Source organism: Neolamprologus brichardi, chromosome 7 (assembly GCF_056152115.1).
Source record: "Neolamprologus brichardi isolate AB-2024 chromosome 7, ASM5615211v1, whole genome shotgun sequence".
NCBI lineage: Eukaryota > Metazoa > Chordata > Actinopteri > Cichliformes > Cichlidae > Neolamprologus > Neolamprologus brichardi.
Genome location: NC_142110.1, coordinates 42621938 through 42635270, shown reverse-complemented (window position 1 = coordinate 42635270; position 13333 = coordinate 42621938). Strand labels below are relative to the sequence as shown.

Here is a 13333-nt window from a genome sequence, read left to right as displayed (position 1 = left end):
TGGACTGCTGAGGATCACCTACTACATCGGGTGAATTTTGCAGAGAAAGCAAAGGCTGCTATTCTTTTTCTTGTTTCTGATTAATTTTTTTTTTTTTTAAATGCAGTTTGGTCCAAATTTAACTGATATGAGTGACCAGAGTTTTTCAAGGCTGTTCGGAGGTATTTTTCATTTTCCAGCCTAAAAATATCAGCGAAGGGCAGGTTTTGTCTTAACACCTACTACTTCCTGCAGTAGGAAAAGCTAGTTTTAGTCTAAATAAGTATTGAGTAAGTTAAACTGCAGGTGCACTTTTTAATCAAAGGATTATTGAATCTTTTAAAATTAGTGACAAATAATAATGACCTTTGCTTCCTGATGCCATTTAAGATTTTCACAGAATTAAAGCTGGATGCATGATCCAAAAACAAAACAAAAAAGAATCCATCATATACACCACACAGGAGCTATATCGACTTAATAGCTGCGAACAGCTCCGATATACAGTATTCTGTTATACAGCACGTCGCATCAACGGATATATCACATGACACCCTCATACCCCTGCCTGTGATGTTGTTTTGGAAAGGCCGCTGTGTTCCCATGGCAGCGTAGCACTAGCTATTCCCAGTACGATTGTAGTTTTCCACCTGCAGCAGGAAAAAGACCTGTTCCCCTCCCAAACACTGTTTCCATGTAAACATTTTGCAGGAATGTGTGTTCATGTGAGCATGTGTGTGCGTTCCATTTCTGTGGTTCAAAGTTGAAGTTTGGTTGTTCTGTTGTGCCTAAAGCTCCAGGTAGAAATCAATGGATTGTTTTTTGGCAAAAAATATATAGAAGGCAGTGTGTGTGTGTGTGTGTGTGTACGTGTTTGTGCTCTTTAAGCATCGGTGCTCTCTGTCGTATTTTCAGTATTACTTCTGTCCCATTGGGGATGATTACAAGAGAGGAGGGGAAAGTGTAGGAGCTCAGAGCAAGAAGACGAGGGTGCTAATCTGTGAGCAGCATTAGGATGAAGAGGGTAGCTGTGGGGGCTGCACAACAACAACAAAAAAACCCCACTAGCTATCAGTTCACAAAAACACAAGACAAAAACCCCCCACAGTGTGAGAGATGCAGCCAAACAGAAAGTGACTCAAGGCAATGTTAGAAGTAGCGTCTTGGCTAAGATCAGGTCAGACGTGGGCAAAGAGAAGTAGTGTTTGAATACCACAGGCTATAGTGTCCCATTAACAGACTTGTAAAAACACAGTCCCTCCCCCAGTGGAAACTGCAGCTCATGCACATAAACACACATGTGCAGATTGCTGTTAAATATGATAAAGTGTTAAGATGTTAAGAAAAGGTCCAGGAACATTAGAGTAGGCGAGCCTGAGAGTAGGCTAGTAATTGTCTAATAAATCAAATGTGTTAGTAGTTTTTTTCCCCACTATATTATTAATCTTACACCTTTTTTAAAAGACAATTGCACATTTTCTGGATTGTCTTGGTGTATTTGTAAAAAAAAAAATCAGTTTAAAAAAATAGAGCTATTTAGTTTTTGTCAGCACTTTTTAAAAAACTCTTCATGTTGTATTTAGCGGTAAGTCGAACAAAATTCAACTGCGGATACAAATTTTAAATTCCGTGTGGGTGACACATGCTGAAGGTGAGACACGAATGAAATACACAGTGAGAAAGTAACATCACATTTACAAGGATACAAATGAACATAATATATACATAGGAAAATTAAAAGAATTGAGATTCATGACATGTTTCATCTATATATATTTTTAAATGTATAGACGTTAAATAACTTGAGTTTCTTACTCATTATTGTATCTTATATAAAAAAAAAGAGCGATCGTGCCCTCCTAGCAAATTAAAGTATTTATCTATGAGGCTCTGCAGCAAATATTACCTCCTGTCTTTGACTGACTTTAAGCACAGTGCTGTACTTACAATGGTCGCAGGACATTTTAAGATTGATGCTCACACTGAACTTGGAAAATCTCGATTTAAATACATCGGTGCCTGTAAATGGAACGAGCTACAAAAAAACATGAAGCGGCATTCTCTGATTTCACTTCTCATTTTAAAAGGTTGTATCTGTTCATCAGCAACTGCTCTATCACGTTTTTCTTAATTTGTAATTTGAGACTGTATGTATACTTTTGACCTTTTTGTGGATTAAAAGAAAAACAACTCAAAGCCTTCTGTCTAGTCAGAGTCAGAGTTACAGTGAGTCATACGCTTCCATATAGCTTTATTTGATCTAAATTGTACATTTTATTGTTTATGACCGTGGTCTGTGTCTGTGCTCCTTTTCTAACCAGGAAGTGGTTTGTAGCCTGAAAGTTTTGTTTGGATGCTCAGCTGCCCTCAGGGCTGTATGTGGGTGCTAAAGGCATTCACATGAATAGACACACTCTGCATGCTTCTAGTAAACGCATTAACCCAAAATGAATATCAAAAACAGAAAACTCTCACAGTTCTGCAAGTGTTCTGTAAGAACCAGCTGGAAGAATGATTTTGTGTAAATGTCAGCTTGTGATGTTAGGCCTCCTAACATGAATCAACAGAGGTGGGGCTAGAAAAAACACAGAAGAAGGCACGGCAGGATGGTACCCACTCATTTCCCACTCGGTGTTTTCATATCCGCACCCTGTATTTTTAGACAAACAATGAATCAGTTCTAAAAACATGCTTTTATGAAGGTTTTTACTGTGCAAAGCTGTCTGAAAAGATAAAGGACTCTAACGAGTTGTCGTTATTGTGAACAGCGCAGCATTTTTAGCTGGAGTCAGTGGAAGTTAAGAAATACAGTATTTCCAACAAGATACATGCAAATGCTGCAAAAATAACAGCCACAGTGTATTTAAAAGCTGTATGTGAATGAAAAATGCTTATTACTCTACTAGGTTTGGTTTTCTGAAGGATTTGGCATTTGGGGGCGAAGAAACTATTATTCACCAGACACAAACACAAAACCTTTATGTTGGTCTTTGCCTGGCTCAGTGCCACTGGACAAAGCAGGCCCAGTGGGCAGTGCTAACCCACAAGCAGCAGCGAGTACTTGGGGCAAACGGTGGGTGGGCTGAAGGTCATACGGGCTATGGACACACTGCCATTGTTCACTGCCCTGTGTGCTGGTATACGATTCACAGAATGCTATGAAAAGAGAGAGTAGGTGCATCGGAGATATCAGACAGTAAATACTCGATCAGATGTTAGCTGAACGTGTTTTAAAGCGATATAAGTGATATGACTGAAGGATATGTGTGCATGTTTGTGACACTGCACAGTGGAGCAGCATGTTTTTGGTGTGAGTCAGCACTGTGTGAGGAGGCACAGCTAGCTCTGTGAGAAGTGCAGCTCTGTTGAATGTACAGTAGGAGTGGGAGGAGATGAGTAAAAAGCTCTTCTGTGACACTCAGGAGATGCATGATGTCTTCCCTTCAGCTGTTGCACACCACATTCCCCGAAGCGCTGACTGTACCTCTTCATCCTGGAAGAACTCTGATAAATGGAATCTACAACCTGAACTGCGCATGTATTTTCTCACTTAGAGGGGACAGTTTGTTTGCATCCAACGTTCTGACCTTTGTTTCTTGTTAATTCTTCCTCTCCCACTCCTCTTTGCAAAGGCCAACACTCATGATCACAGGCAAAAGCACTTTGTGGCAGAGGCATTTATTCCTGCAGAGTGATAGCACCCGCTGTAGAAGCAGGTCAAGGGGAGGTTATTAAAATTTCCCTTGAGATGCTGCGCTCGGTGTTCAAATTATTTGCACCTTGACCCAGTTTATAGTTGGCCTTTTCAAGTGTTTTCTCTCCAAGCTTTAGGTTTTTGTGCGAATATATGTGAAGAAAGACGCAGGAGGGGGGAATTCATTTTGTCTGCCCCACTTTCCAGAATTGCATTAATTAGTGACCCTGCCAGGAACATCTAGCGACCTTTGTCGTGATACTTAAGTACCAAGCAGAACACTTATTCGTAGTGGTATGAATTTAGTGATTAGAAGAGCAAAAAAAAAATGTCTTAAAAAGATGGCTTCAATTGAGTTTAAAGGGAAGAGGCTGTTAACTGTACACTCTACATTTCATTTAACTGTTGTTTCAGCAGTCACAACTGTCAGTGACATGCTTAAGTACAGCAGTCAGACATAATTTAATCTGCGGTTTATTAGTAATCCAGTAATCAGCCAGCTTAAAGCACATTACAAGGAACTGCAGCACAGAAATTAAAAACATCTCAAATCACAAAAATCTCAAGAAAATTCAACAACAATAACTTAAAGTTTGAATTTCTCCCATCACAGATGGTCACTTCACCGGGACCCCTCCCACATACGGTTACGACGCAGACCGAGCAGAGGAGCAGCGAAGGCACCACGACATCCTGCCGTACATCGATGACTCGCCGTCGTCATCTCCTCACCTCAGCTCCAAGAGCCGTAGCAGCCGGGACACTCTGTCCTCCGGATCGCTGGAGTCCTCCAAATCGGTCAGTATGACATCTGGGCGTGTCCTGTTGTTGACAAAGCAGACTTTGATGCTCACATCTAATCCAAATGCCAAGCTTTCTCACGTCTCCTCAAGTGATTCAGCAACTTAGCTGCAGACAGAGCAAAAACAAATCTCGCTGGTAAACTGTGCTCATTCTTGCATAATTTTATCCCATTGCAGAACAGGAATTGGGCTAATCTATTCTTAGAACAATCCCATTCTGTCTAAAAGTCTTCAATTGAGAAACCATATCTGCTGTTTAAAGGAGATTGATAAGGGACATATCTCCTGCCTCATAGCTCCCGAAGCAGTCATCCAGTAAAGAAACCCATCTGCCTTAAGAGTCAGGGTTTTTTTCGTCTAGCGTATTAGGCAGAATTACCTATCACCTCAATCACCACATCGCTGCCTTCATCCTCTTACCCGACCTCCTTCCTCGTCTGCAGAGAAAACCAGTGATCTGTGACGTCTGTTCTTCAAAGGTTATAAGGGAGAGGATACATGTGTGCGCACACAGACACAGACTCACAACCTGTTTTTCTTGTCATCTGTATTTATTCTGTGTTATTTATATATGTTCTATGATGCAGTTCTCAGTGAAAGCAAAGGACTTTGTGTACCAAATGCTAGTATATACCAGATAAACATGTTGTAGCCATAGGTTCAATTACAATAGAGGGGTATCTTGGGAGAATATAATAAGCTAATGCTGCCTCTACCCCCTATGCCCTTGGAGGAAGTAATTGCATCAGTGGTCATGAAGCTGTATCGGTTACTCTGCCCCTTCAATCTTTGCTCACTGTCTGTACTGGTGAGCAAGTGACTGTCAGACTGATTGATGGCTTGAAAATGTCAATAAACAGTGTGCCCCTTGACTGCTCCGACCTTTGACCTGTGAGGTTTAACACCCGGTGGTTTTAATTTGCGCACACATACTTAGCTTGCATTTAGACACATACAATCCTTTTGTTTGTATGGAAAAAAGAAATTCAACACTACATGCTTAGAGCCTGTAGGTGCATCGTCTGATGGCTGGATAAATACGTTATGCACTGTGGCAAATATCCATCAACAAATTCCCCACAGGCTTACAATCAATGTCCTCAAAATGGAGTTACCATCATCCTTGATTTGCCCTTGAACAATCTGTCTTCAAACGTCACCCCACTCTGCTTTTCTAATTGATGAGTCAGAATCCAGGCAAGCTCTGATTGGCTCAGGGGAAACTGATGGTTTAGTGATGTCACTGTCATGAGTCATCACTTTCAGTAATTCTGCTGATTTAATTTAAGAGTGCTCTGGGCTCTTGTTCTCTCACAATCTGGCTCTGCCCAGCACTTAAAGGGTTTGCTGAAAGTTCAATAACATCCTTAAACTGTTTTACCAAAAACACTGACCACGTGTGCTATCTGTGTTTCTGCATGATCATAGTGTACTTTATGACATCTACAGAGTGAACCTACAGAGTGAACCTACAGAGTTCACTCTGCTTAATTTCCCATCAAGTGTGTGGTAATCATGCGTTATTATGTCTGTATTTAATAGGAGAAATTTCAAGAGACTTATGCTGCGGTCACACTAGATAAAACTGGTTGGAGATTGCAGCATGACCAAAATTACTGTGACCACGTACAATGAACTTGCAATCTCGAGACAAAGACTGCGACCTTTTGCAGTCAGCTGCCATCTTTAAAGTAGCTTTACTGCTTCATGACGGTGATAAAATGACCAGTCTGTGATTGAATGGGGTCAAACTGGCAACTAACTGTCAATTAACTGTGATAAATCTGCACAAATCATAAATCAGTTTCTGTCTGCATACAAAGAAACGCACATTAACTACTTACATTCAGATTCCAGCCACGACCTCATAGATTTGACTGCAAAATGACACAGGAACTTTCCAAACTTGCTTTTCTATAAAATATTTGGCTGGCGAGTCACCTGATCGCTGAAAATGAGTCGTGCTCACTGGAACAGACTGACTCAGATTGACTGCAATAAGTTGGGGAATAAATGCCAGTCTAAGTCTGATTATTTGTAGACAGGGTGCTTCCCACCAGCTGATCTATGCAGTCATCTTTTCATTGAAAATGAGTCACCCAGAGGTTGTGGGTGATAGACACTCAACCTCTGGATGTCCAATTAGTCTTACAGTTAGTTGCTGAGAGGGGAAAAAAAATCAAGTCCCCAGGCAAACCCAGATTTTTCCTAGTTGTAAGGAAGTTTCCATATTTTTACTGTAGTGCGACAGAGCCACATAGACTTCCAGCTGGATTCATAGTCCTGTGTTTGTTTTCAGTGCCCTCAGGCTACAGTTATCCAGGGAAGCCGTCGGTCGTGCACGATAATGACTTGGGTCTTCTTCACAACAGGGGCAAGGCTAAGTGACTGACACCAGCGCAAACATGAACAAGAGTAGCTCCGTTAACCACATATTTCTATTCAAGCGGCGCGACACAGCGTCAGCACATACGCGTGGGTCTGGTGAGCAATGTGTAGAACCTCCGCAGTATCATGCTGGGGCCTGCTGCCAGATTTAAATTGAAGATGTTGCAGGTAATTGCTCGTGCTTTGACCCCCCGTGGATCATCCTAGTTCATGAACCCCTGTATATTAAAACAACTGACTCCTCTCTCTTATGGCCCACACTTAAGGTGTGCAGTAAGCTTTATTTTCTGCTCGATCAGCAGAAATACTCTAAATGAGCAGCATGTGCACCATCAGTGTGTGTCTTATCTGACTGAAGACCTCCACCTCCACTACATAGCCGATGTGGCGATAGGAGCCAATCGCGTTAGGCTTTTCAAAAAGCCAGGGATAGCAGAACAGGCTGCTACACAGATTAGAAAATGAAAATTGAAAAGGGTTAATAAAATGTGGGGTTGTTGTTATCGCAGTCACTGTTGTCCCATCTGTGAGTCCACTAAATAAAAAGAAATAAAAAGAAACATGTTGCTAAACAAACCCAGTGTACATCAGAATTCTTAAAAACGTGTCAGGCTGAACTCCAGCTAAGTGATGCTGGGGCTGAAGAGGTTTAAGTGTAGATTTAAGTGTCAAATATTATTTGTATTGCTTCTTATGTACACTGCAGGGAGAATATGTTTTATTTTTTTACTTATTTCATAACCAAACATGCACACAGACACTTCTTTAGTCTGAACCTAGAGATTAGCTCATTAGTTGGCACAATGAATAAAAGATGATTCATTTGCAGATGTGTTCCTCCAGGAGTCTGGGGTTTGAGATCATTAACATTATTAACTAAGATGCTAAGAAATTACAGCAGAGAGTAAAATATTGTATTCAAAACCTGGACAGCCATGCATTTTTTTTAACATCCAATTACATTGCATTACACGCCCTGGTCTACCCAGCACAATTGTCTTTTTGCTCTCAGTAAATAGATCTATAAAATATTAAATATATTACACAAGAAAGAGCAAAGACTGCATATATATCTTCATACCTGTCCAAACGACCGGTTGTTAATAGTTCTGTTTAATCATTTTTTTGTTCATTCAGTCAATTTGCTGATGTAAAATAAACGTGAAGAGTTGAGAACGTGTTTGTAGCAGGCTACTGAATCAAACTGACGACATATAAAAGCATATTGAGCCCGGCAGAAACTATGGTGGTAATGGACTCCTGTGTAATGGAGTCCATAAAAATCCTGGAACATTTCATAATCTTCTGGCTTGTAACAGTCCCCTGAGATCTGTGTAAGCATCTGCTTATGCAGTGGCCATGGAAACAGGTTTCAGACCCATTTACCCCTTCATTTAAATAAATGCATGTTCGCCCACACACATCCAAGTAGTCATGTATGCATGTAAAAGCAGTTCACGCGAGCATCATGCATGGTGCACAGGCAGACATAAACGTAATTTTCAAAATAACTGTATTTAGTAACAAATCAATATAAAACAAAAACAGCTTTTATGAATATTGTATTTAATACTGTGCTTCAGGGTTTATGCCAGACTTTTTTTTTCACTTTTTATGCTGTTTTTACTGTTAAGGTTGTAACAGGTAAAAACAGCAAGAAAAAATGATTAAAGAAGAGTAATAAAAGGAAGATGTTATTACTTAATGCAATTTCACCTATTCAGCTGATATTCATCCACTAATTTCCACTAATTGTGGTCATCATTCATGCTGCATCCAAATGCATTTAATGATGATTCAGGGCTGTTTCACTGGTTTAATCCCAAGCTCATGCAGTCACAACTATCAGGAAAAAGGTTTGTGTGTCTCAGTGTAAAGATGTGTAGTTAAAACAAAAAACAAAAAACTAATGTATACACACATCTCTGTCTGCATCTGGCTTTGTAAATTATTTTTCTGCATCTTCTCACATGCTTTTGCCTCTCTCATAACACACAAACACACTCATACATACACATATTTATACCGCAGCCGTTTTTTTCTTGTCCTTGGTGACCCTGCCCGTTTGAGTTATTTTAGATTTGGTGGTTAATCAAGGCAACCCGGGGAGTTTATCTTTTATTTTTTCATATCTATGCCCTTCAGCGAGCTTTGACTCAGCTGAAGGGAATGGAGAGGCAACCAGGGATGATTTTCGGAAGGTGTTTAATTTTCCTTGACTCAGGCGCACAGAAGCAGCATGAAAGGTCCTTTACCAAATATATACATATAAATAATAGGATGTTATGTTTTGATGTTGTAACATAGTCACAAAAGAAGCAAAGGGCTTGCAGTGTGAAAATAGTTCCTAAAATATTTTAAATAAGCAAAAGAATAAGTTAGGCTAAGCAAACTGTTGTACATCACATTGCATTACTGGGTGTTCTTGAAACTTTATTCTCTGTGTGTTTGTTACAGACCGAGTGTGACCTAGAAAAAGGTTTGGAGATGAGGAAGTGGGTCCTGTCTGGGATCTTGGCCACTGAGGAGACATATCTCAGTCATCTGGAGGCACTGCTTCTGGTGAGAACACACATCACTTTTAATGTCCTCATAATGTCCAGTATTATAATCAATCTACCAACTGCTCAGGAAATATGAGTGTTTACAATGGAAATGATTGGTTTGAGTATGAGAGTGAAAGCTTTAGATATACAGTAGCTTTTCAAATGTTTAGTAGATTGTTTAGAAATACTATTTGTCCCTTTGCTGGTCTACTGAAGGGGCAGCTAACATTAACGTCCCCCTAACTTATAGATGCTTACACAGTACTCTCACTGGCCACTTTATTAGGTACACCAAGTTAGTATTAGTAGTAGTATGTTTGCCCTCCAAACTGACTTAATTCTTTGTGGTGAAGACTCAACAAGGAAACATTCTTTTGGTCCATATTGACATGACAGTATTTGTCAGCTGCTCATCAATCTTCTGTCCACCACATCCCAGAGGTGCTCTATTAGATTGAGATCTGGTGACTGTCGAGGCCATTTGAGTACAGTGAGCTGTCATATTCAAGAAACAAGTGATGATTTGAGCTTTGTGACATGGTGCAGTAATGCTGCTAGAAATACCAGTAAGAAGATAAACACACTGAGGCATTTAAAAACTGCTGAGTAGGTACTAAGCTCTGGTTTAGACTTCTGCAGGGAATCTTTGTGAAGTCTGTGACGTAACCTACTCCAGTGGTTTATGTCTTTGCCGGCATTTATCCTTATGCATGGTGGATATGTGTTAATTAAGCGTGTGGTTGTGTCCCGGTGTTTTATATGCAGTGCCAGCAAATACAAACAACGTTGTTTGATTTTTTTTTCTTTCCTGGGTTTCTGCTCTTTGTTGTGGTAAGGTTTTTTCAGGGGCAGAAATATTTGTCCCCCTAGTTTTTCCACTTCTTTGTACATTCCCTCATATCTGTTCCGATAGTATCGTCAATTTCCTTACAGGAATTTGCTGGCATCGAGATTCATCACAGCAGGCATCTGTAGTCCAATTTTGGTGAGCCTGTGTAAATTGTACCCTCAGCTTCCTGTTCTTAGCTCACAGATGTGACGCCCGGTGAGGTCTTCTGCTTCTGTAGCCCATCTGCTTCAAAGTTTCAGAGCGGCTGTTCTGTTACCTTGATTGTAACAAGTAGTCATTTGAGTTACTGTTGCTATTCCTATCAGCTCAAAGCAGTCATTTTCCTCTGATCTTTGACATCAACGGGACATTTTCACACAGAGAACTGCAGCTCATGGGACGTTTTCTCTTCTTTTGGGCCATTGTCTGTGAACAATAGAGACGGTTGTGTGAGAAAATCTAAGATCAGATCAACAGATCAGCAGCATCTGAAACTCTCACACCAGCTCTTCTGCGACCGACAACCGTTCAGCGTCATAAAATCATCTTTCTTCTCTATTCCGGTGCTCTGTTTGAACTTCAGCAGGTCATCCTGAGTGTGTCTACATGCCTAAATGTTTGTTTCAGGCATAAAAGGATTTGAAAAGGTGTGCCTAATACAGTGGTCGGTAATTGTATCCTAACAATACCGTACATGTTACTGGTTATCCCAGATCAGATAAGGCAGGTAAGGTAGCAGTAAAACCTGTAAAGCCTCCTTGTTGCTGTTTTAATACTGATGAGTATGACAAAGAAAAATGTACCATACTTAAAACAAAAGACACCTTGGTGTAGAATATGTGATACCAAAGTGTAACCTGTAAAAGTCTTTTACTGTTTACTTTAAATCTGAATTAGTTCATACATTATAGTAGTGCAATATAACAGTCACTTAATCTAGTCATATTTTTTATTTTTTCTATAAGATAATTTAAAATGCTTCTAACATAATAAACACAATAAAATAAATTTATATCTGCTCTCTTGCTCCTCCTCAGCCCATGAAGCCTCTGAAGGCTGCTGCTACAACATCCCAACCAGTGCTTACCGTGGCCCAGATAGAAACCATCTTCTTCAAAGTGCCTGAGCTCTACGAGATCCACAAAGAGTTCTACGATGGACTTTTGCCTCGTGTACAGCAGTGGAGCCACCATCAGAGAGTCGGGGACCTCTTCCAGAAACTAGTAAGGCTGGAGCGTAGTTACCTTTAGTGCACCTTTAGAGCTCATAGCCAAAGAGAGAAATGAGGGTGGGGGTTGTAGGGTGTTTGTTAGAGTGTGTACCCTTGACAGCAGAAATGTCCCTCTGTGTAACTGCTTGACATTACCCCTAATAAAACTTGACAATATGGGCCACTCAAAAAAACTTGACAGCACTGATAAGAACAGCTACAGCTGCATTTCTGACCCCAAACAAACCAACAGGGTTCACTAGGGCTCCATTACTCAGAGTAATGTTATTTCTTCCATCGGAAGGCTTCCATGAAAAGCTGAATTTCTTAAACCAATAGTAAAAGTAATTTGATTTTTTGGAGTAAAGCTCTTATTATCATATTAAATTCCAAACAAACTGATTCTGAATCATCTTTTTCCACCTAAACAGCCGTTTTTGTCCTTCCCAGGATGTCAGGGCCAAATCTACACTGGGTCTGTTCAATCATTTTCACAATGGGTCAATTAACCCACAATGAATCATTTGTTAATTCTCTTAGAAATACTGCTCCTTTCCCACTCGTGTCTCCCTCCATTGCTTTGTCTCTCTCTATCCCTCTCCCCCTCTGACTCACTTGTGCTTGGACACACACGCACACACACACACGCACTGAGGGAGGTGCAAGCGTCTTTCACAATGCCGCCTTTCTGCCTCAGGCAGCTGAGACCATCACAGCACTGTGTGTTTCATGTCTAGAAGAAGCTGCTATAAATAGGAGCCTCTCTCTCTCCCTCCATCTTATTCTCATTAACTTATCTTGGGAGGCGCCCCTTGTGGCTTGGCTAAGAAATAAGGATTTAATTGGTTTTGTCTTCATGTCAAATAAGCAAACATGAAAATCCAGTCCATCAAATTGTTGTATCCATCCTTCTTGTTCACACTGAACTTCTATCTAACAAAACCGCTTCACGGTCACCTCTAACATTAAAGAGATGACATGGTTCTGATGTTAATTATTGAGCAGAGCGATTGTTAGCTGTGAGATGTGTTTGAAAGGAACGCTGCATGTTAAATCTGGCAGACTGGCATCCTACAAGACACAAAGAGGCACCAGTAGAATAATGACTTCTTCACTGGTTGCAGAGCAAGGTTGAATGAAGGGCAAATTTGACCTCTGGGGCCCCCCAGAGGATTATGTCAATTAAGAACGTCATTTTTGACTATATTAGATTTCATTTGAACTTAAATTGGAAGGTGTAGCTAGTATTTCCATAGACTGGTGCTAGTTTGCCCATATATTTAGAGAGCTTCTTTGTCTGGCTCAGCAATTACGTCACTCGTTTTCATTTTGTGTTTTTTCTTTCTTTCCCCACCTGGACAGTCTGGTGTAGCTACAGTAACTATTGTTACTAACACTGAAACTGTAAATAGACATCTTTATATTGATGCTCTTATGCTTATACATTTACTACCTCACACACTTCCCTTCTCCAGACTATAGTTAATAAAAGTCAAAAGGTGACCATGCTGAGCCTTGAAGAGGGGGGGAAAGGGAGAAAATGTTGGATGACAGTCTGCATTAGAAAGAGAAGGCGGGAGGGGGATTAGCTGAGAGGAGAGGAGGTGATACAGACAAGGACCGGGGGGTAGGGAGGGTTGAGAGGAGGTAGGAGTTGACTAGGCAAGAAGATTTAGGCTGCTGCAACTGTGATAGAGCTGTCTTGCCATGACTCTGAAATCTTTGAGGAGAGACAGGCTTACGAATCGTAAAACATCAGAAGGAAGAAGGCGAGAATCGGAGAGAAAAGAGGAAGTGCCAAAGCATCAGTGACAGGCTATGAGCATGACTGTCAGAGAATAGTGTTTGAAGACTGAAAATAGGGCAGAATCATGCTCATGTTTC

At 40.6% G+C, this 13333-nt stretch overlaps 1 protein-coding gene across 1 annotated transcript in view; it reads left to right on the top strand.

The window, feature by feature from the left end:
- The window catches only part of bcr (BCR activator of RhoGEF and GTPase), an 83298-nt gene that overhangs the window by 43839 nt on the left and 26126 nt on the right, over positions 1 to 13333 (top strand). The window contains exons 2-4 of the mRNA XM_006788744.3: positions 4287 to 4471; positions 9322 to 9426; positions 11277 to 11462. Coding sequence (XP_006788807.2) covers positions 4287 to 4471; positions 9322 to 9426; positions 11277 to 11462 — 476 coding nt within the window. The remainder of the gene's footprint in view (positions 1 to 4286; positions 4472 to 9321; positions 9427 to 11276; positions 11463 to 13333) is intronic.